The sequence below is a fragment of the Barbus barbus genome (genome assembly GCF_936440315.1).
Source record: "Barbus barbus genome assembly, chromosome: 1".
Lineage (NCBI taxonomy): Eukaryota > Metazoa > Chordata > Actinopteri > Cypriniformes > Cyprinidae > Barbus > Barbus barbus.
Window position 1 is genome coordinate 9190496 of NC_136729.1, and position 23773 is coordinate 9214268.

General features: G+C 38.9%; 1 protein-coding gene across 1 annotated transcript in view; it reads left to right on the forward strand.

Moving 5' to 3' along the window:
- The window catches only part of ntrk3b (neurotrophic tyrosine kinase, receptor, type 3b), a gene marked incomplete at both ends in the record, with an annotated part of 163804 nt that overhangs the window by 22420 nt on the left and 117611 nt on the right, over window positions 1–23773 (forward strand). Inside the window, 2 exons of the mRNA XM_079400952.1 lie at window positions 1512–1586; window positions 6203–6274. Coding sequence (XP_079257078.1) covers window positions 1512–1586; window positions 6203–6274 — 147 coding nt within the window. The remainder of the gene's footprint in view (window positions 1–1511; window positions 1587–6202; window positions 6275–23773) is intronic.

Sequence of the window (23773 nt, forward strand, 5' to 3'; positions counted from 1 at the left end):
TATCTGTATATATGTGCGTATGTGTGTGTGTGGAAGGGGGGAGGAACGCAAGAGCGTCTCACTGCAGTGCTCTTCCCGGGGTTGTTTTTGTGACCTTGTCCGACGACCTTGTCCGAGGCCAGTGCTGGTGTGAGGGAGCCGAAAGAAGATAAGATTGTGATTGTTTGATCTTGGGGCGAGTAGCCGTATTCCAATTTTCACGGCTACTCTCTTTGTCCATTCTGGTCTCCAAATCCATAAATTTTCCTTTGATGGGCAGCCTTGAGAGACCAGTTGATCAAATCCATGATTTTTCAGTTTGGAGAGCAGTGCAGAGAGAGTCTCTCAAGTATTAGACAATAGACGAGATGAGACGAGAGAGCAAAGCAGGGAAGGGAAGGTAAGGGGAGGAGAGGGAGAGAAAAATGTGACCGCCTTCGTTGAGAGCCAAACGAGTTATGTTAAATGGTTGTGCTGCTTAAAGTCGTGACGTATTGTCAAGTATGGTGACCCATACTCGAAATTGGTGCTCTGCGTTTAACCCATCCAAGTGCACACACACAGCAGTGAGTAGTGAACAAATGCACACACACACACACACACACACACACACACACACACCGTGAACACACACCCGGAGCAGTGGGCTGCAGCGCCCAGGGAGCAGTTGGGGGTTCGGTGCCTTGCTCAAGGGCACCTCAGTCGTGGTATTGAGGGTGGAGAGAGCGCTGGACATTCCCTCCCCCCACCTACAATCCCTGCCGGCCGGGGACTCGAACTCGCAACCTTTCGATTACGAGTCCGACTCTCTAACCATTAGGCCACGACTTCCTTAAATACAAAAAAATTTTTTTGATCAGGATATGATGAATAAATCCAAAAGAACAGCCTTTATTTGATATATATATATATATATATAGTTATTTTATTTATTTCTTTTTTTTTGTAAAAATATAAGAATCTTTTGTGTCATATTTGATCACTTGATCAACTGACTGAACAAAAGTATAATTTTTTATCTTTATTTTAATGATCCCACAGTGCAAATCATTTTGGGAAGAGACAGAGGTTTAAATGAAGCTTGCCCATGATATGGCTATAACGAGTGCACTCTGTATTATATTACGGATCGTACATACACTGAGTGCTACAGTGATCCCTGCTCTCCAATATACAAGTCGACTCTGGTTGTTCTACACAGTATAGATGATAATTATTTTGTGCTCCCCACATGTTCTATGCATTTGACCTTACAGGCTAGGGAGAAACAAATTGTTTTGTTACTTATTTCACGTGTTTTTATGTGGTTTGCACATAATCACACCCTTAGGACATCTGCCTAACCAACACATCAACGCCTCAGAGAGGAATATTTCACAAGCACTCGCTGAACTATGATACATTTTTCAAAACTCCAGGGACCTTCCATTGAGTTCCTGCCCCAGCCATCAAACGGAAAAACACATATCCCCTGCTTGAATAAATTGGGGGTAATGGTGCTGTTTTCAATATTTTCTCTCTTTCCTTTGCAGACACATAGAGAACTGGACAGGATTGCAGATTCTTAAGGATGTCGACATGGAACTGTACATGGGACTCCAGAGACTGTGAGTATGAAAAAGACGATCCTATAATGGTGATTATATGTGTTTTACACTAAAGCCTGGTGTACGCTGAATGATTTAGGCTGTCGAACGATTCCTTTAATCTCAGGGTAAAGCATTACTGACATTTGCTTAAGGGATTGCTCGTGTTTGTGTGATATAATTTCAGTTTTGTTTGTCAATGAGGATGTCAAAATGTGAGATGATTGATCGCACATTCAACGCTGTCAATCGTGACTAAAGTCTATCACACAGTCTGACAGCTGATTTCACACAGTCTCCAGTGGCATTTACCCAAGAGGTTTCGTAACAATTGCAAAAAGTGATGGTAATATCACAAAGTGTGCAGTGGGTTAATACATTTATATTGTGATAATATTCATTTTGTTATTGTGAAAGCTTTATTATCTTTAATATGTTGATAATAGATATATTTATAATAGATTTTTATATACTCTTCTATTCAAAAGTTCGGGCTTGGTGAGATATTTCTCTTATGATAGTCAAGAATACAATCAAAAGCAGTATATTGTGAAATATTATAAAAATTTAGAACTGTCTTTTATTTTAATACATTTTATTTTGTGACCATTGCAACAGTTTTCTCTGTCACATTACCCTTCAGAAATCGTTCTTATATGCTGATTTGGTACTCAAGAAACATTTATTATTTTTTTCATTATTATTATTGGTTGAAATTGGTTGTATGTAATGTAGAATTTTTTTTTTTTTTTTTTAAATTCAGGATTCTTTGATGAACAAAGTTTAAAGAAGATTATTTATTTGAAATAGAAATCCCTTCTAACATTAAAAATAATTACTTAACCATTTACTCTCATTTTTAATTAATTTAATGCTTTCTTGCTGAAATATATATATATATATATATATATATATATATATATATTGTGATGGGGTGGAAGAATCACACGACAAGGAGAGCTCAAATAAATACCCCGGAGGGTGGATTTATTAACAATAAAAAGGTGCTGAGTGAAGAGTGACTCGCTGAGGTAATGCAGTGCTCTCAGTGTATGATTTCCTCGGGTGCGATGAGTCGGCGCTGTGCTCGTGTCAGGTCTGGGTCGGTCACACGCTGGTATCTGAAATCAGTCAGAGATAGCACGTTAGTTCTCAGCTTCATAGAGACCAGTCTCACCATGTATCAGCCTCATGTGGCTTAAATGGCCGCGGGCAAATGGGCCACATGTGTGGCCGATCCAGCCGTGATGAGCGAGTGCAGGTGTCTTATCTTACTGACCCCAAAACACGTAGTTAAAAAAACATGTAAAAAAATCTGCTTTGCACCTTTCCTAAGAACTTATGTTACTTATATTAGAATAATTTTAACTTATTGTGACATTTTTATAACAATGATTCACTGTGCCAAATGCTGCCATTACCAATCATTTTAGAGAACAATTTAATTTCTCCAAAAATTCTCAGAGTGGGTTTATTAGGTACCAATATCAAACTGGTAATTTTTTGAGAATAGTAACTTTGAATGCAATTGAATAAAATAACAAGTTGCCCATCTGTTCTTCATTTCAGAAAATATAATCAGCTTTAACATCAGTGAAACATAGTTAAAAGATTTCAAGTTAAAAGTATATATATATATATATATATATATATATATATATAAGGCATATAGATGAAAAGGTTTAGTGGGAGGAAACAGACTAGACCATCTGCTGTGGATACAGACCTCCCACAGAGTTTCATCACTCCCGCTTATAAGCTTCCCTTCACCTCTGTCAAGCCCTCCCATCTTTCTCACCCCATCCTCTCTTCATCGTATCCTCAAGACAGTGTTTCCCCCTCCACTCCCCTTGATCCCTCAGTAAGGAAGTCAAGTGGACTATTCCAGCTTCCCATTAGCATTTTTCTCATTAACATTGCTCTCTCTTCTGCTGATGGTGGGCTCTCCTGGTCCATCCCATGGCTGGAAACAGCTCTGACCTCTAGGCCTCTAAATTACTCTCTGAGGTTCCACTAAAGGTCATCAGCTTCCGCACATGTTGAGCTCTGCGCTTCACAACTTTTTTAAGCACAAACACTGAAGATAGCAATGTTACATAACCAAACACATGAATGCAGGACCTGTCTGTGGCGGTTTGGTGTGGAATAATTTAGTTGAGTCATACAACATCTCAGTCCACCTCTGGGGTTTTGATGGGTAAGCTGGTAGTTTTGTGCACTGATATTATGTTGATTTAACAATGATGAGTTGCTGTACAAACTTTTTTTCCAGTGTTCTAACCTAAGACTATGTCTGTCCACCCAGACATCTGACCATCTATCCATCCATCTGTCTGTCTGTCAATTTATCCCTCTATGTATCTGTTCATCCATCTATCCAACCGTCTGTCTATTCGCTAGTCTATCTATCTATCTATCTATCTATCTATCTATCTATCTATCTATCTATCTATCTATCTATCTATCTATCTATCTATCTATCTATCTATCTATCTATCTATCTATCTATCTATCTTATTATGTTTATCCATCTGTCCAATCATCTATCCATGTATATTTCTCCATCCATCTATTCAACCGTCTTTCCATCTGTCTGTCTATTCATCCATCTATCCACACATTCACATACAATATCTATCAATCGTCCATCCATCTAAACCAAGTCTTAAAGGAATAGTTCACTTGAAGATGAAAATTCTGTCACCATTTACTTGTTTCAAACCTATATGACCTCAGTTATTCTGTAGAGTACACAAATGTATTTATTTTGTTGTTTGGAAATACTCTTTGTACCCAAAATATTTATTTTGTGTTCCACGGTAGTAAGGCGTCATGCTGTTTTGGAAGGACATGAGTGTAAGTAAATGATGACAGTATTTTATTTTTGGCTGAACTATCCTTTTAACCTTGTATAGATCTTGAGGTATTCAAAGCACATAAGGCTTGAACAACATTTGAAGTGCTAGGTGTTTTGAGTATTTTTAAAAATTCAGCCAAACATTGCCAAACTTTTCTAGTTCAAACACTGGTAGAGACCACCGACCTGCTCGTAGGGAGTTCACTAGCGCACACTGAAGCACCATCGCAGCAGCTCCAGAATGAAATATCTGCCTACACTCGTAATCCCACCCCCACAAGTTCACACGTGTCACGTGAAGGACCATCAGGAGAGTTTTATAATAAGGCCCCTTGCATTTGTTTTCAGGCTTTTAAGAGCTGAATGGTTAAGAGGAGAAATGGTATAAACACAGCCAGCATCCTCCTTACATCTTCTGCATAACAGAGACGGATAATTGTATTCCTAGAAATTGTTATAGCTATAGAGCCATCATCATAATAAAACAAATTCTGTACTGATTACTGTTCACCGGATAAGGGTGTTGTGAGTGTAATCACTTTTTGCATTAAATTCCTGTAATGAAAATGATGCAGTCATTGCCAATTAATGCCACTGAGACTGTGCACAGAGTGTTTAGGATGCACAATTCTGCTGTGAAATTGGGGAGCCTGATGATACCATTATTTTAATGACACTCTCTGAAGAGATGGTAAAGATGGTGAACTGAGATTGCTTCTGCAGTTTATCATCATAAACGGTGTATATCAAGCCGCAAGGCTCTAATGAACTGTTGGCTTCCTCTGGTTTGAATGATCGACTTGCAATGCCAGGTGCAAGTGACCAACAACAGGGCCCTCAGTCAAAATTACTGGATGAACCGTGCTGTGTGGAGGCTGAAATAAATGTTGGTGGTCTCACCTTGAGAAATTAATTTGCCCTCATTATTGCTGGATTGATGCTGCTCTTTTGTGGCCAGCCAATGACACCTGTTATTCACTGATTTTTGAGAGGAACTGTGCATTTTTCATATGTGACCCGTTCTATCAAAATGAGTCGGAATGTGCACGGCCTCATTTTGAGCTACAGGCAAAAAAAGTGCAAAAGGTCAATTTTGTTTGAATTTGAGGTTTTCACAAAAAAAGAGTATATTAAGCTCTCGTCTAGCGATCTCAGTGCTACAAATAAGAATTAAACATCTACAAGTATCTATATTTGTATGTTTTCTGAGAGGAGTACCTTTTCTCCACTCTCTCCTTGTGCTGACCAAAAATAATCAATATATAATCAATTTATTTGGAATGAACACACTTTTGCATTGAGTGATTTTTACATTTTACTATTTTTTTCTTACTTGAATGTTTATTTTTAGATTTCAAATTTTAAAAAGTAATACACTATACACTTGTTTCTTTTATTTCTTTTATTTTTTTTTTGCATCGGTTCTTATTTATAACAACAAAGATAAAATAAAAACAAAATAGCTACAGTATATTGTGATAATTAATCTAGTAATGATTATTAAGAAAAGAAGTGGGGGACAAGATGTAATGTTGCGTAGTGATTTTGCTTTGGCACCTTCAGAAAACTTTAAATCAGTTTTTCTCTCAATTTACTTTGCTGACTCCATCGACTTCAAACAGGTTTGGCTCAGTCATTTTTTGTGCGATTCCAACAAATGATACATCAGTTTGAAGGTCTTTTAATGGAGAATATGACAATAAAAATAACTCATTTTTGATCATTGTGACTCCTTTTGCCAGCACAGGTCACATATGATAGTCTCTCTTTCTCTTTTCAGGACAATAATAAACTGCAGTTTACGGACAATCCAGGCTCGTGCATTTGCACAGAACCCTCACCTGCGCTACATGTGAGTAAAATGTCTTTAAAGTATGTTTTTGTCATTAACTGAATTAATCATTCTTGTTTGCTTACATGCACTTGGAAACAGTGGCTAATGTTGGGCAATTTACATTTAGTGCTCTGATTATACTTGTCAATAATAGCTGGTGTAATGATACAGTGGACAGAAAGAGTCAGTAAATGAGTCAAAAGATTAATCCCAGCTTCTAGTCTTCTAATGTTCTTGATCATTAAGGTAGTTCAATCAGTAATCAACTTGTTTCGTTTTTAATGTTTTCAATCTCCCAGAAATGTAATGCCTATCCACCAATCATAACCATAAAATCAGAGGGCAATTACTGGTTAGACACAGGAAATCAAACAAGATAAACTGAATCAAACAAGATAAACTGGGAACGCTTCGTAAGGTAGCTGGGCTAAACAATACTCAGCAGTGAAACAGAGAAAGTCCAAGGCTTATAAAGTGTGTGTGAGATTGGGTGATAGTTCACAGCTGTGAGTGATTAGTGAGTGCAATGGATGGTGGGAAATGGAGTCCAATGTGCTGTGTAGTGTGAAAGTCCATGTGGTGAGCGGGTGACCTCTGGTGGTGAACAAATGGAAATTCATAGCCCAGATTCGTGACAACTACGTTAGCTGCATTTTTAATATTTAATATTAATTTTAATAAAATATTCGAGCTCGAGGATAGAGGTTTCTAGATTTAAATCTAGATTTAAATTAAAAGAGACATGACCTGACGTTTTATTCGTATCCAAAATGAGGAGATATGAATATCAGGAAAGCTGAACACTCTCGTGCAGTGCATGTTTCATTCAAACTCGAAGCCAGAGGGTGCTCTCGCGCAGAAACTTATGACGTGCAGGAAATCCCTAATATGGACAAACTCACAGGGCTATGGCTGTAGCTGAGCTGAATAAAAAGCAGAAACGTTTTTACTGATGAAACGTGAAGACAATAAACACACGATTGCGAAAATATATGGTTTATGTGTGTTTTTCAAGTTATCTTCAGGTAATAAATAAATAAACTATATGAAAAATGCAGTACTGATTGACATATTATTTAATATAGAAACTATAAAATATATTTCCTGAATTATTCTGTGATTAAAATGGGAAAAGGGTGTTCGTAGTAGCCTTTATAAACCAATCATAAAATTGTCATTAGGAAAACATTGAACAAAAATATTGTAGCCCCTTGCTGCAGCTAACTGTGCTTCCACAGGCTACACACAGCAATATAAACAACAGCTGTGCATGATCTCTTCACGCCGTTCTCATAAAATAATAATAATTAAATAATACAAGTTTACAAGCACACCGCTAATCTTACCGGCAGCCGCAGACGTTATTGAAGACATCCTCAAGGTGTCTAAACATGAGGGATCGTCCCGGATGAGATCGTCAGGTGAAAGGTCATCATGTGGGTAATTCTATTTATGGCTAAATTATTATTAATTAATTTGACTAATAGTTAGATTGGGCAGGCCTTCACAAAAGGGCGTTTAATAAAAAAAAAAAAAAAAAAAAATCAAGGTGAAAAGGGGTAGGTGCTCAAGCACCCACCGCACCAGAGAGAAGTCTGTCATTTCACTGGAAAATCGAGTTATGATATTTTAATTAAAAATAACAAAAATTAAAACATGCATGAATGAATCATTCACAATAAGACAGATAACGTGCATGTAGAAAATAGATAGGGCGAATTTTAATTTTAATGCCAACTTTAAACAGTTTCCTGCTGATCACTTTTTACTTCTGAAATGTGGGTGCCAGTTGGAGGGTTTATCTCTTTTAGAAACCATAGCTTTTACTATTCAAGTTGGCTAACCTTTCTTTGTACCGTTGCACAACTAATGGGTAGACATTCTTTTTACCATAGCTTGGAGAAATCATCGTGATACTCTCATTAATAAATTTTTTACCCTTCATGCCAGTAAGCAAAATGTCTACCTGTGACCTTTGATGTCTGTCAGAGGCTCACAAGCAGAGCAACGCATGATTTTCGAGAGTATGCGATAATGGTCTCAGTTATAGGCAAATGAACAGGCAAAGCACTGAATGCGCTAAAAAGTAAAAGATCTTGTGTGCACTTGAGGCACGGACAGAGCAGATGGACATGCCAATTGCGGACTCATTAAGAAATACGGTCAGGAACTTCAGTAACAAAGATGATGACTGCTTGTGTCTTAATAAATTGTGGCTCTCAGAGGATTAAAGTGGCCACTTTTGAAGCTGTAATGGCCGATGGAAATAAAATACATTCAGTAACGGGCAGCATTTTCAAAAGACAAAACACTGATTAAGGCCATGTGGAGTAAAGGCCATTGCACACTGAGTCTGAAATTCTTGTTCGAAATTTTCGCACGTTAAAAAATAAATGTGAATTCACGTTGTGTCAATCATGTTTACAGTACTGCCGCTCCCTATATGCAGAGTACGCAGTTTGAGTAGGGCACCAACTCCCAGGGGGGCACCAGTCGCACAAAAAAACAAAACAAAACAAAAAACCTTTCATTCTATATTAATATTAACACGTACACATACATAAATAAAAATATAAACATATGGCATTTTATGGTGAACACAGTAGGCCTTAGGCACACGTGACATGCCATTCGCGCATCCGTGCCAACTCGCACCTCATGTTTGCGGCTGACTGCAAATGATCGTAATTGATGGACAGCTATGCCCATGAAAAGACATCAGCAATCCTGCGCCGAGAAAAGAAAAAGAAAAAAAGATGAAGCCCGTGCATCACTTTCAGGTACATTTCAAATTCAAATTCAAATTTTATTTGTCACATACATATACATACATAGTACGACATGTAGTGAAATGTATTGTACGACTGTCCAACAAATTGTCCAACAAAATTAAGAAAAACCTCAAGTTTACAAAAATACAAATAGAAAAAGTACAGTAAACATATATATAGATATAAACTAGCAATAAAATAAAATAACAAATAGATATGAGAATAAAAATAGATATGAAGAATAAAAATAGAATATGATTCTATATAGATTCTATAAAAAGTAAAGTGTATGTCAGTGATAAAGTGTCCATGTGCTGTGCAGTGCAGTAAAGTGTATAAGTGAGTAAAGGAATACTAAAGACAAATGGTATGTAAGTCCCACTCATTTATCCTTACGTGACCTTCTACAAATTAGTGCAGATTGTAATGAAAATGTGCAAAGTGGAAGTGTGGGGTGATGTGATTAGAGTGGAGAGAGGTTAAGACTCCGAATGGCCTGCGGGAAGAAGCTCCTCATTCTCTCTGTGTTCGCCTTATAATCCTGTGAAACGTTTTTGGCTGTTGGCGTTAACGTGTTTTGAAGTCTAATACTTCACCACCACCAGCACATCTAATATTCTCTCTTGAGTTGCCAGGTTCCTTTACGAAAATTAGCCATGCTTTTTACTACGAATAAAACCAAAAATCATGGTTCTTGTAGTCATGGTAACCACAAATTAACCATGATTTTGTTCCTTCAAACAATAATTTACAAAGAAGTATTAAGATATATGTGGTTATAAAGACAGACCTAAGCCAACAACAGCCTTTAAAATGCATTATATAAAACAATGAGGCAATAATGATTGGTTAATTGATAATTATATGCTTTCATTGAATGACACTGTTAAAACACATACTGTAATTCAAAATAAACAATTTATGTACATTACATATTATTACAAATGCACCCTTGTTTAATATTGACCACACATTTAATTCTAATATACATATTTAATTTTTTTATTTTTGGCCACCTTTTTGCAATATATGACATAGCCTCTATAATTTCTTCAATTACAGCCCTTACAAAATTGAACCATGGTTTTATCATAGTAAAACTGCTTAATTTTCTTTTGGGTGATTTCTGAATGCTTGAGACTATAAAATCAATCAGACAACTGTATTAATAAAATAATAGCCATAGGTAACTGTCTAGCTACAGTTGTAATTAGTAAATAATACAATTTAATTTTAATTTATTTCTTTATTTACTTTTATATTTTATTAAAGTTCTATTTTGACCCTTATAGTAGTTTTTGCTTCCATAATATTTGAGGGAGGGGGCACAATAATACAATTCTGCTCAGGGCATCCATTTGGCCAGCAGCGGCCCTGCATGTTTACACACTGCCTCTGAAAATTTTGTCCGTCATAAAAAATTCAAATCAGGTTTGATTTTGTGCGTTTTAGCATCCGTAGCAAGCATTTTGATAGGAAAGCATGGCAAATATGAAAAAGAAAAATCAAAAATTTCGGAGTCAGTGTGCAAGGACCCTAAAGATGTTAGACCTCCTTGACCATCTCCGAAAAGTTTGAGTTTCTCTTGATTACAAAACATACAGTATTCAGTGGATGAGTAAATCGTTCTTTCTCTGTCTCTCTCTCTCCATCTATATAATGAAAAATAAAGGTTTCAAAAGGGGGGTTCTCAGCAATGCCACAGAAGAACCAATTTTGATTTCCACAAAGAAACTTACAGTAAACAGTTCTTAAAATATTTTTTTTTCTTAGTCTGAAGAACATTTTAATAATCTAAAGAATGTTTTTCCACTATTAAGAACCTTTTATACCTTTATGTTAGAAGTTCTTCATGGAACCATCAATACTAATGTGAAATAACAGGTAATGTGAGATAGATAAAAAATTATATTTTGCATGAAGAAAATTAAGCCTATTTTAGTACTGCATTTACATTTAGCAGACACTTTTATCCAAAGCAACTTACATTGCATTCAAGTTACAGTTTTTACATTTCATCAGCTCTTGCTTTCCCTGAGAATCGAACCCATGACCTTGGCTTTGCTAGTGCCATGCTCTACTATTTGAGCTACAGGAAAGAACTGATCAAATATTTATTTTTTATGAAGCAATTGGCAGTCCCTTAATTTTTCTCTTATGACCTTTCCTGAAAGAATTTGCAATAACATATAATATATAAATAATTTATTTCAATTTTATTTTTTATTTTTTTGACTGATAGCACGCTCCTCAATCTCAACCGAGTTTCCATCACAATGAATTCCCCAGCTCCCAAAGAAACCCACTTGTTAATTCCACACAGTGACTTGAATGAACCTTTTGGTTTTTATGCGTCCTAAACGTCCTATGTTTCAAATGACTGAGCGCAGTCTGGGTGGCCAGACGTTGTGTCTCCACAGCCCACATATCAACAGGAGCCTAATAAATTTGAAGGACCATTATAGGGAAGGAGGAAAGGTCATATCCTCTTGGGAGGGCGGAAAGTCTCTCCCCCATTAAGTGTTTCTCCTCTATGTGATTCTCCTTTCCCAAAATGTCACTTTCTTCACCGAACCCCCTCCTCAGACATCCCATTCAATTAGGGCCATATATTATGTGTTCATTTGAACATGACTCAGATCAGCACAAGAATTTTTCTAACAAAATGACTTCACTGTAGGGCTGAGTGATCTTATGTGTGAAATACAGCTAGACATATTGTAATATTATAATAGTCTAAATGCTTTTTGTTGCTCATATTTTTCATATTTCATCATACTATACGTACAGTCTAGTACATACTGTCCTTTTTTGCAAATATGGGTTATGTGAAGTATACATCTTGATTTGTGATACAATGGCATTGCTATGCAGTACAGGGAACCGTATTTGTGAATATTAATATTTTAGCTTGTTTTTTGTTTTTTGAAGTTGTTTTATCTTTTTTAATGCATAAAATATTATTTAAATAAGTGTTTGTTAATGCTTCATTCATGTGGAAATAGAAATTGAATTTAGAAAAATGTATTGCATATATTCACTGAATCTGAAATGATTTATTCTCAGTTCAAGTTACTTTCACTTTAGCTATAAACATGCATTTTAAGTTTGGAATTAATACGTTGGCTATACAGTTCTCGCTGAACTAATTATCATGCATTGCACGTACTGTCATGTAAAGCACTCTGGAACCAATAACACAAATGCCAAGTAAATAAAGTCAGACAAAGAACAGTTGTAGATGCAGTTAATTGGACTGATAGATGCATTAGCTGCCTTAGAAAGATGATTAGCCTACATATTCTAAATATAACATGCATTATGGAATATTAAAAGTCAAACAAAGAAGTGGTTTAGATTGCAAGGACAGCAAAGGAAACCAAAAATAACTCAATCCCATTTCCAGATTTTGATCCTGATGAATTTGTAGAGAATTAAAAATGTGGCTTATACATTAATAGTGGATATAAAAAGAAGTATATTGTGTCATTTTTATTATTTTATTCATGATAGACTGTAATAGCTATTCATGGTAGGACTACTAGTAGGCTGAAGAAAATTAATGGCAATTAGAAAAGCTATGTCATATAACAATTTTATTTAGCTTTATATGATTATATGTGTGACTATAAATAAAATGACCTCAAAATCAGTACTTTCAAGTATAGTTATTTTTAGAATAAAACCCCTGAGATCCCGCACTGATCTTAAGAGCTTCTGCCCAGTGAAGCCTGATTTATTTTTGTGGTCTTACTGATTTGTTGTTTCTTCTGGCAGATCACTTTACTCCATCCCAACACTTATGTGGATTCACCAGATAATGACATAACTGCTTTTTTTTGCCCTAAATGTTTTAGTCAGACTAGTCAGACTCCATCTGGTAGATGCAGCATGTATTGTTCATCGAGATAACGGTGGCGGTAAAATGGTCGATTCTTATTGCATTTATTTACAGTTAGTGTCCATGCATTTTACAGTGAATTTCTCAAATGTGAGCTGCTATTTTCTCAAACAACGCAGCCGTGAATGATATAAAGTGATATCATGGAGGGTTTTCTTTAAAATTTATGGACACTTAGGGCTCCATCATTAGTTCAAGACTGAAAGCTGTAATGGCCGTGAACATTGTTTCTTTCCAGTAACTGGTGTATCACCTGACTCCCAGAAGTCACGTATCACATGCTGATCGGATTGGAAGCGGCGATTTTGCAGCTCTTGCCATTTTTGTGCAAAATGTGCGTGAGATGGCCAGTGAACAGACTGTAAGCTGCCCACAGATTTGGATGTAGCGAAGTAGGAAGATTTTAGAGGCTGTGAAAGCTTTCTAAGCATCCCTGTAAGATATGCAGAACACACAGCATTTAGCCTTTACGGGTGATAAGCTAATAGCTGTGGTTGGGTACAGAAGAGGAATTCAGAGGGGTCTGTCCACTAACGTGATACTCTGCTTGGATTAATTACTGCTTTTGCTAAAGGTTGAATGTTACACCCTTTTGTTTGTTACACTGCTTGGTAAGCACTCTGTCTTTCTTTGTGGTTTCAAAACATTAAAAGGCGTAATTCAGTATCATACATTTTTTCAAAGATTCAGTTTGCATTGTTAAGGCCCTTAACATCTTTAAAAGTAAAAAAAAAAATGGGCCATCAAAAGATTAAAATCATTAATGTCATTCATTTTCCTTCTTATCTTGTATTTAAAGTGTCAAGAGTTGTCTGACTTCATTTTTGTTAAATGTCCCATCTGCGTTTAATTCCATGAATAAATTATCTGTTAAGAAGTACTTCATCACTTACTGATAATTGGCAGAATGTCTTGGGATCTTGTGCATCTTACATGGCGCTTCTTCATGAAAAGAAATTAAATGTTTTACTGTGACTATATAGAACAGTTTTAAAATATTGAATCATTAGTCTGAGAATCGATTTATACTGTATTTTATTATTGATGGTCTGCCCTGTTTGTCCTTTATCATTTGGGACACCAGCTGAAAAGTGCATTCTGCCATGTTTTGCACCTAAATGTGGTTGTCAATCAGCAGCAGCACAAACTTTCTTTTCATTTATTCTGAAGAATATTTATTTTTGCTCATGATGTGAACATATCATCTGGGTTATATGTAGTTTTTCATGAGACAGCCCTTAAAGGAATTGTTCCCCCAAAATAAAAAAAAATATTGAAAATGTATTAACCCTCAGACCGTCCAAGAAGTAGATGAGTTTGTTTCTTTATCAAAACAGATTTGGAGAAATTTAGCATTACATCACTTGCTCACCAATGGATCATCTGCAGTGAATGGGTACCGTCAGAATGAGAGTGCAAACAGCTCAAGATTTCTGTCTTTTAAATAACATTAGGAAGTATTGATCCACCCCAGCTCATGTGCCTCGCTCAGTCAGCAGCTTGGATTTTGACAGACAGTTACGGGCTCTGGGCCTGACACCATGTGTACACAGGTATAGACAGCCTCTCCAAGCCGCTGTCACTCATTCCAGTCCGAAGCGTTTTATCACAGCTGCAAGCTCAAGCTCATCACTGTCGGCTCAAACTCCGGGGGATTGTGGGAAGATGTCTTCCATTCACACCCTGTCCACTCACCGTTGGGGTCATCTTGTTTTAGCCTGCTTTCTCAACAACATCTGATAGTTGATTCTGCAGCACAGAACAGGATGTGTTTCATCCCAAATGATGAAAAAAAGAAAGTTTGTTGTTACTCAACAATGTTCAGTCTCAGTTGTGCGGCCTGTTTAACATAACTGCAGAAAAATGTGAACAAAAACTGAACTCATGGTGACATTTATTCAAGTTGTTGTTTCTGAGATGTTTCAGGCTGTGAGCTAAGTTGTTTACATGACTGGTTCAGTGTTGCAAATTTGCACATATAATTACATTCTTATTTCCATTTTTGTTTTTTCCCGCAGTAACTGTGAGTTCCCTTCCAGGAACTCGAGCTGCGTCGATCGACGCTACGGGAACGCCTTCAGCGTGACCGCGCTCTGAACTAGAGTGTAATCTGTCCAATGAAAGGGCGAGACGTCATAGGCGGGTGACGTCACCGACCGGAAAGCATAAAAGCACGTGCGGCGGAGCCGGCGTTTGCTTTTTGTCATTCAGCAATCGCCTCTCTGTCTGTGTGTATTGTCCTTGCCTGTTGTGAGTCTTATTTAGTGTTGTCTGTCTCTAAAAAGATCACGTTATAAGCTCCATTTCATCATGGCAAAAAGTGCTCAAAAAATAAAGCACTTGGGCGACAGCAGATCGCATTTCAGACTGTGTGTTCACCCTTGCAGGCGTTATATCACTGCAGGGGATACTCACGATCTGTGTGTGGCCTGCTTGGGAGCAAGTCACGCTGAGTCGGCTCTCGAGGGAGCTCTTCCCATACCTGTACCTGGGGCAGGGTTGGGTAACCAGGAAATAAAGTAGCAGAGCAATGGCTAGCCTGCATGAATCGAAAAAAATTAGATTCTGGCAACCCCATTTCAGAGGAAAGCTGTACATAACTACAAAATGTGCCTTCTCTATACAGGTCTTGAAAAAATCTTATACCTTTTGCATGCCATTGCTTAAAAATAGGATCAGTAAGAGATGAAGGAAACATATGATTCTTCAGTAACGGCATTAATGTTGAAGCAGAGGTAAATTTAAAGTGTTGTCTGAATTGACACCAGATCCGAACTGCAGCTACAACTACTGAGCTATGCGTTAGGGAAGAGGAGGAGACATTGAAAGATAGAGGAGAAGTAAGCAAAGCCAAGAGAGAAGTTGATGTACATGAGTTGGCCTCCAATCTGCACCAAGGTGCAGTGGACGAACTGAACCAAAATGTTAACTTATGAATGTTCACTGACCAGTAATAAAATATAAAATTGGGTAGCGAAAGCCCACCACTCAGGTGACATCTATGAAGCAGTGATTTTCGAATTCTGGGAGATTTACCACCCCACAAAAAGTGAGTAATAATCTGATCGAGAGATTTGAAAAAATGCTTAGGTAAATAGAAAGGAACACACTGAAAAACAAAAAGAAACTTGGGCAAAATATTCATTTTCACTACGTTAATACGACCAATCAATGATAAGGGTAAACTGCTCCATCTCTGAAAATCAGACTTAGATTGCTCCAACAAAGGAAGAAAATTCTGATTGCATCAGACCCATAGCCAATGAATTAACAGGGAAGCATTCGCTTTTATTATAATTTATTTTATAACCAGAGAATGAGCCGAATTTTTCTAATTTGGATAAAATAATTGGAAAGCTGGAAATTGGGTTAGAAATATATAATAGTAAATCATCTGCGTACAAGGACAACTTAATTTCAATACCTGACCGCACCACACCATGAAGCAGAGGGGAGGACCTCAAAGCTATTGATAAAGGTTCTATGACCAGGGCAAAAAGTAAAGGGGAAAGTGGGCACCCCTGTCGTGTGCCCCATCCCAACCGAAAATAGCTGGACCTAATATTATTGGTATGCACACTCGCCTGAGGGGAATCATATAAAAGATGTATCCATTTAATGAAATTGTCCCCAATCCCAAATTTTTTAAGCACTGCAAACATGTACCCCACTCCACGATCAAATGCCTTTTCAGCGTCAAATGAAATCACAACTTCAGGTGTTTTTGAGGAGTGTTTCGAATAAATTACATTTAAGAGTGTACGAACGTTAAAAAATAATTGTTTCCCTTTAATAAAACCAGTTTGTTCCTCCGATATAATTTTTGGAAGTATGTTTTCAAGGCGAGAAGCTAATACGTTGGCCAGTATCTTGGCATCTACATTTTGCAATGAAAGAGGCCTATAGGAACTACATAATTTAGGATTCTTATCTTTTTTTAAAAGGAGAATTATGGATGCTTGTGCAAGTGTCTCTGGTAGGAAACCACGCTCTAAGGACTCCATGTACACTGATAAAAGTAGGGGGGTCAATTTACTCTGAACTTTCTTAAAAGATTCAACCGGAAAACCGTCAGGTCCTGGAGCTTTATTGTGGCGGATAGTTTTAATTGCCTGAATAATTTCTTTAATGTCTAAAGGGGCATCAAGAGTTGTGGTGGCATCATCTGAATCAATTGTGGTGACGTTTAAATTATGTAAAAAAGAAGTCATACCTTGTGAATCAGATGGAGCTTCAGATGTATATAGAGTAGCATAAAAAGATTTGAAACTGGAATTAATCTCTTCAGGATCAGATATCAAATTACCAATTGGGTCCTGAATCTGTGGAATCAAACGACTAGCTGCCTGATGTCTTAACTGATGCGCTAAGAGACGACTAGCTTTATCACCATGTTCGTAATAAGTACTACGAGAATGCAATAAAAGCCACTCTGCATCATTTGTCAGAATAAGGTCTAATTCAGCCTGCAGGTCAAGACGCTGTTTAATCTGGATTTGTGAGGGGGAACTGGCCAGCTGCTGATCAATATTAAATATGTCAGAAGTAAGTTGACGTATCTTTGTAGTACAAAGTCTATTTAAATGTGCAGAATAAGAAATAATCTGGTGTAAGGGTATTACATATAATATTAATACGTAATTTAAAGAAATAGTTTAATTTAGCTCAAAGGGAATCATTTATGATTTTATAGGGATTTGAACAGAATCAGTGTCACGGCGATTCACTGAACGAGCCGTATGACAAACTCTGCACTGGATATTAAAATCCCAAATATAGTGAAAACACTATTAAATAGCACAGTAACGAAATCGACAGATTAAGGCATTAACTTGTGAGCAGAAAACACAAGATACTTCTCTTTTCAATATAAATCAGATTTTATTTATATAAACCTAAGACATAAACTAATCCAACACATGAACACAAGCATTCACACATTCACACGTTGCAGAAAGAGAGAAAGTGAGGAAAGGATGAGTTTAAGAGAATGGAAATGTGAAATCCCAAGTTCACAGCAATATGTTCAATTGCATAGACCTGAACAACCATCAATCACTTATTTAACCCTCGCTTTGAGTTTCTCAATGAGGCTAAAATTTATATTAACTGCACCTGATTCAGTTAGAATTTGGAGGTGTAGCTTGCGTGCTTTGCCTTGTAATGGGGTTGTGTCCTCGTTGCAGACAGGGGGTTCCCGAAGTGTCTGATTGGCTGGAAGTTCAGTAGTCTTTGAAGTGACGTCTTTGGGCGTTGGCTTGCTGGAAGTTGAAGCGAGTGCAGTCGAAGCTGGACTTTGTATCAAACTTACATTAACACACGAAACTCCACGGAAAGAAAAGAAACTAAAGTAAAATAATAAAAATAAAATGATGTAACGAGACTAAGTTGTTTTCCTTCTCATTATGGCACATGAGGCCAGAGCATGCTCAAAGGGCAGCACGCGGTGAGAGGGACGAGAGATAGAGAGCAGGGGTAAGAGCATAAAGAGTAAAAGAGAGAGTGAGGAGAAAGCGGACAAGAGTTTTAAACTCAGCTTTCAGACCGTCCCATCTGGATGTCTTGACCAATTAGATAGGCTATTATCTTAGCTAGGGTGTGTTCTTTACATCATAAATCAGCTTGTTATCAGTCACATGGTCCGAATTTTACAGGCTTTGGCAAAGTATACCTTTTTGAACATGATTTCATAATAAGACTATGATGCATTTGACAAATAATTGATTGGAAGAAACATTCACAGCATGAATTTTCAAACTCATACATACTAAATATGCAATATTTCCCTTTAAGGCTATTCAATAATGATTAAAAGCAAGACATACACAATGAGTGATTAAAACTAGGATATTAAAATCATATGTGGGTTTCTGCATAAAAATGTCCTTTTAGGATGATTTTATGGGCATATGAAAAAGAAAGTCTGTGTAGTTCTATGGAGAACGAAGGCATGTTCTTTAGACAAAGGAATGTTGGTTGGACTGTCTTCTATGTGGAGACACGCCCAAGAGAGAGTCTGTAGCTTGTGAATACAATCGTGGAACACGTGATGGCCATCTCCTCTTTGACAATCAGTCTTGATTATTTGCAACAAATTTGACAGTCTCCTTCTTGAATTGGAATTATCAATAAGTGTTATTTGTCTCAGTGTTGCAAGCTGTTTGGTGAAAGAGGCTTGCTAGTTGGGATTGCTTGCTTCCAACTAGATTTATGACGTCCTGTTCCTTAAGGCCTCTCTGCATTCCAGCTCCTCAGGTTTCAGTGTTCTGATGCATCTTAAAATTGTCTGATTCAGTCTCTGATATCCTACACTGGCCACTAAGATAAGCTTTGAGTGTTTCCCACAATAGTGAATAAGAGACCTCACCAACCTGATTGGTAGTCACGAAATCATCAATGGAGGCTGAAATAAAATCAACAAATTTTTCATCAGACAAAAGGAGAGAGTTTAACCTCCATGGTGATGAATATCGTGGCTGTACAGACAACTGCATATCAATAGTAAGAGGGGCATGATCAGAAATAACAATAGGGTGGTACAGGACTGATTTTACTTTAGGAATTAGGGAGCTGTCTATAAAAAAATAATCAATGCGAGAATATGTATGATGGGTTTGCGAAAAAAAAGAAAATACCTTATCTTGAGGGTTATAAAATCTCCAAGGGTCAATGCAACAGTTTCTGGTCATAAACTCTGTTATTGACCTAGACATAGATGAAGATCACTGTTTGGGACCTGGATCGATCCATAACTGGGTCAATTACACAATTGAGATCTCCAGCAAAGATAAGTAAATGAGTATTCAGTGAAGGAAGGATCCCAAATAATTTATTAGTAAAACCTGGATCATCAAAGTTAGGTGTGTATACATTAACAAGAAGCACTGGGGTTTGGCAGATTGTGCCAACAACAATAAAATATCTACCATTTTTGTCAGCTATTACTTTAGCAGAAGAGAACTGAACCCTCTTATTAATTAATATTGCAACCCCTCTAGCTCTTGAATTGAAGCTAGAATGAAAAACATCACCAATCCAGGGACACGTAAGCTTCAGATGATCTTGATTTCTAAAGTGTGTCTCCTGTAGAAAAACAACATCAGTATTCAACCTTTTCAAATGGGAGAATATCTTTGATCTTTTGATGGGGTTACCCATTCCTTTAATATTCCAAGAAAGAAATCTTAAATTAGCCATTTACTTTACTATAAACCACTCTGCTTGGAGGAAAATGCATACATGCACCTCCTGTTGAGAGGGAAGAAAGGAGAGAAGGGAAAAAAACCCCCCAAAAAAACAGTGGGAAGGAAAAACCAAAGAACAACCAGAACACCCACCTCCCCACCCCCCATTAGCACATCCAATATCCACATCCCCAAACGTTTCGAACTCGTGCCAACTCCAACTGGAGCCATAACATAGTTACTGCTCACGATTAGAAACCCTCAAACAAAAGCTTGAGACCTGAAGAATATCCCATTGAGTAATATTAATAACGAAAATGCACAGATATTCAAATATTACAACAGAAAGCCTGCTTTGACCAATAACAGCACATATACAGTATATAAGGAAAATACGAACCCAGTTTGAGTTCTAATCACATTGAACAAATTTAGAATTTGTACCTGTGTGGAACACTTCAACAGTCTCAGAAAAAGTGTGCAATCAAAACCTCATTACTATTTGTCAAGTCCAGTGACTAATAGTAATGAATTAAATTAAAGGATTAACTTACTTTGGTGACAAGATCACACTTAGCTACTCTCAAGTCAATTCATTCGTTCTGTGGAGGCTTGATGGTGTTGACATAAACTCTAGCCAATTCCGGCGAGCTAAACTGTTTTTCCACACCGATGTAAGTGACACGCAATCTCGCTGGATGGAGAAATCCAAACTTCACTCCAGGAATAGAGCGAAGTTGCTGATGGACATCATTAAAGGCTGATCGGGCTTGTGCAATTTTTGCAGTGAGATCAGAGAAGATGGATATTCTCGTATCCCCAACTCTGAACTGTTTCATCTCACGTGCGCGCCGTAGAACCTCAACACAGTCCGAGTGGTAATGAAGTCTTGCCACAATAGCTCGTGGATGCTCCCCTGGACTAGGCTTCGACTGCAACGTGCGATGAAATCTGTCAATTATAATATCCTTATCAATATTGAGTGCCTCCTTAAGTAGCTTTGAAACCACCACGGTAATAGGAAGTTGGTCTTCCGGAACTCCAATAATCGTAATATTATTCCGACGAGACCTAGCTTCCAAATCTTCACACTTTTCTTCCAATTAACCACGGTAGCCGAAAGAGAGTCAACCTTTTCCTGTAGCACCGTGATATCATCTGAACAGGTGGAAAGAGACTGTTCCATATCCCTCACCGTACTTTTCAGTGTCAACATGTCAGATTGCATCGAGACCATGGTGTTAGAAAATTCCGCCTTCACGGCTTGAAGCTCACTTTTGACGGTTGATAAGTCGTCGCCTAACATGGATAGTAATTCAGTGCGAAATATTTCTGCCAGTTCACTGCGTAGCGATGAGAGTATTTCAGCTTTAAGCGACTGAGTGTCAGCTGAAGACGTATCGAGCTCACTTTGCTCATCCCTCCCGGCTGTGTCACGCTCATCCGAGGATGTACTTGCTGCAGCAGGCAGCTGTTGCGATGACTGTGCGTTACTACCTTTATTGGCTTTAGTTTTCATCTTCATTACACAGGATTAGTTTACAGAACAACACCGATTGATACAATTATCTGCAGGCACTCGATATTAAGTACAGATGTGCATAAACGCAGAAAATAATGGAATTCTGCAGGACCCTTTCGTGAACACGTCTTACTCCATAGTTCGCCTAACCGGAAGTCGGAAGGCTCTCTTTTGCAAGGAAGCCTTCGGCAGCGTTCCCCGCGGTGCTGGTCCCTCTACCGTCGAGGCGGAGCAGCGGCTGCACTCGTGGGGTTCGCAGATGGATCTGCTAGTGGGAGGCGAGACGGGCCATGCCCTATCTCCTTCCCCACCTATCAGACCCAGCGGCCGCTCCCCGGCGTCGGAAGCCCGCTCCGCGGTTTCTTTCCCCCCAGGGCGCGGCTCCGAGGAGGTTGAGATGGAGAGCGTCGATGAGGTTTCGCACCCTCAGTCGCCCCAGTATGAGGAGTTAGTGGAGGTGATAACTTGCGCGGCGTACAAATTGAATATAAGTTGGCCCGCCGAGACTTCAGTCGAACCGCACAGAAGTAAATTATATGAGAGATTTCTGCGCGTCAGGCCGTCACCTCCACTTCGGAGCCTGCTGTTTTTTCCCGATCTCCACACCGAGGTGTCGAGATCGTGGGATAATCCTTTCTCGGCACGTCTCTTCATCCCCGCCTCTGGTAATTATGGTCATGTGGCGGGGCTGAGTGAGAACGGCAATAGAGCGATGCCCCGAGTGGAACAGACGCTCGCGAGCTATCTGTCCCCTCGCGCAGCGTCGTCTCTAAAGGCTCCGACCTTGCCTACTAAGCCGCTGCGTACAACTTCAGCGCTGGTGGGCAAGGGGTATGCAGCTGCGTGTCAGGCTGGCGCGTGTCTGCACACTATGGCGGTGTTGCAGGCGTACCAGGCTGATCTGCTCAAAGAGCTAGATGAGGGGGTCCCACTTTATATTAAGTGGCCTTAACGACTATGTACTTACATTTAAATTAATCATTTAGTACAATGCACTTATTGTGTACATACATGTTTTTACATTGTATTTATATTTGAAAAATACCTGCATGTAATTACATCTGTAATTAATTTCTGTAATTACATTTATAATTACACTGTTGACCGATCCCTTACACCTTAACCCACCCTTAAACCTACCCTTACCACCAAACCTGTCCCTAACCTTACCCGTATCCACCTCAATAGCAGCAAAAGTGTTTTGCAATAAAATATAACCACAGTAAGTACATTGTACTTATTTTTTGATGTAAGTACATAGTTGTTAAGGCCACTTAATGTAAAGTGGGACCGATGAGGGAGAGGAGCTCAGACTTGAAGATATTACTGAGCTCCGTAGAACCGCTGATCTGTCCCTCCGCGCCACCAAAGACACCGCCCGTGCCATCGGCAGGTCTATGGCAGCGCTGGTGGCTGTGGAGAGACATTTATGGTTGACCTTGTCCGACCTACAAGATAAGGACAAAGTCCTCCTTATGGACGCCCCGCTTGCGCCTTCTGGCCTGTTCGGCGACACCGTCAATTCTGTCGTCGACAGGTACCAGGAGGCCCGTAGACAAGCGATGGCGTTTCAGCGGTTTCTCCCTCGCCGATCTCTAGCGCGGAGGACTGCTGGGCAGGAGCAGTCCTCGTCGCGTACCAGCTCCTCGTACATGGAGGCACAGAAACAGAGCGTTGCTACCCGTGCCCCACCAAGGTGGGATCGGGGTGACAAACGTTCTGGGTCGGGGACCTCTAAGGCTAAGCCGGATCTGTGGACCGTACTTAAGTCGAAGAGGTCCTCGGCCAAGAAGCCCTGACGACCATGGCTCCGGGCTTACGAGGGCAGACCCCTCTGGGGCGGAGCGGGTGTCCGTTCCACCCCAGTGCCCCCGGGAGACCAGTCTGCTAAACCTTCAGGGCGCAGCTGGCTCCAGCGAGCAATTTTTTCAGTCTCTTCCGCCCCGAAGTGTAGCAGAGCTGAAAAGCTTGCCACCCCTGCGGGGGTCTCTAGAGCTCCTGGTGCCAGCAGCTCTAAATACATCAGAGGCCAGTCTCGAGAGACTGGTTCCCTTAGTAGACCATCTGGCAGCGTGGAAACTACTGCCAGATGTATCTCAGTGGGTCCTGCGTACTGTAGAGAAAGGCTATCGTATTCAG